At 45.7% G+C, this 1,521-nt stretch overlaps 1 protein-coding gene across 1 annotated transcript; it reads left to right on the top strand.

Annotated features, from left to right (window-relative positions):
* Positions 1-338: 338 nt before the first annotated feature.
* O0I10_005418 (uncharacterized protein) lies at positions 339-887 on the top strand (the record flags this gene model as incomplete). The annotated part of the gene is made up of 1 exon (XM_058485463.1): positions 339-887. One exon carries the CDS (start codon positions 339-341, stop codon positions 885-887), a length of 549 nt encoding a protein of 182 aa, XP_058343949.1.
* Between the last annotated feature and the right edge of the window lie 634 nt (positions 888-1,521).

Genomic DNA, 1,521 nt, shown 5'->3' with positions numbered 1-1,521 from the left:
CCTTGTACGAAAAAGCCTGCAAAAATGGTCTTCACTTCTCTGATGGTTCTTGTATCTTACCCACTCGGCCTTTATCGGAAAACGTTCACATAATCAACATTCGCCTCAGCAACCTGCCATTCACATCTAGGGAAAAACTAGCAGATGGTATTCGACAAGCACTCGCACCCTTTGGTAAGATTCAAGATCATGGTATTCTTCGTGACCATGACTCCCACTTATTTATGGGACATGGTTATGCAACACTAAGTGTTTCAGCCTCACTCGATTTCCTCCCACTCACACACACGATTGCTTGGCCCAACTCCGCCGACTTCTTTTACGCAACATGGGCTGAAATGCCATTACATTGTCTACACTGTCATCGTTCCGGTCACTCTATCTCATCATGTCCTAGTCATCCAAGTCGCAATCGTCTTTGCTGGTCATGTGGTCAACCAGGCCATCGTGCAGCAAAATGTTCTTATCATCGCACCTCAACGCCAACCAACAACAAAGAATCATACGTGCCACCATCGCCACCATCGCCCACACTGTCTTCTGCCCACAGCCACGACTCTGATGTTTCAATGCTTTCTGATGACCTTTCCAATCGTGAAGCTCACAACGACCAGATTATTGTCGACTTTATCCCACCTCAGCCCAATACTGATCCAAACGCCAAACCTATCACTGATTGCCAACGCAGAATACTTAACCGCCTGTTCCCTTTTTCCGATGAAGCAAGAACCATTACTGAAACGCTGACCCGCGTATCTTATGACAGACTTTATGCTACACTTCGCAACAAGGGGAAAGCGTTCCCCCCTTCGTTCTCTTCTGCATCGGAAAGTGTCTCTTCTTCGAGTCACAATGATCCGGTTCGATCTATTTCTATTCCCAGTTAGTCTTCTTTACTCTCACATTGTTGTATCATCTTTGGGGTATCACTCCTCGACATACTCCCAATAAAAACCGAGGCAAATCAAGCCTCCCTATAACGAAGAGGTCGACCCCCAGATCCAGTTTGGCTGGTAGCGACATTGCGAAATCTGGGATTGGCAAGCTTGATCGTGAAACTGGCACCCAAGGTGCAGCTGGCCAAGCCGAGCACATTGCTCTATTCAAAACCCCATGTTTCATTGTAAAGGTTGGAGATACAGGCACCTTTATGTTTGTAAGCGTGATGCTATGACAAGAGTGGTCTTTGTTCATTGTCAAGTAGCTAGACTTTGGAGAGCCAAAGATGCAGAAGGACCTCTTTGGGTAACTCAGCTAAAAAGTCAGGACTTCAGGGACAATGCATGATAGGTACGCAACCCTCACTTTGATGTCATACATTGGCAGCTAATAGCCACTTTTGTGCACTCCCAACTTTTGTGCATTCTATTGTAGGTGGACGATGCTCCTGCTCTAGACATTCATTTCCATGATTAAAGTAGGTTGATCCAAGCTGATTTGGTTGAGTTACGGTCGAACAAGGATTAAGCAGATGAGACATTCGAATGTATGCGGATGTATGGATTAAGGTAATCTCTCTTT

This window comes from Lichtheimia ornata (assembly GCF_029851405.1).
Source record: "Lichtheimia ornata isolate CBS 291.66 chromosome Unknown scaffold00021, whole genome shotgun sequence".
Lineage (NCBI taxonomy): Eukaryota > Fungi > Mucoromycota > Mucoromycetes > Mucorales > Lichtheimiaceae > Lichtheimia > Lichtheimia ornata.
The sequence above is the reverse complement of the archived record's forward strand: the minus strand, read 5'-3'. Positions and strand labels throughout refer to the sequence as shown.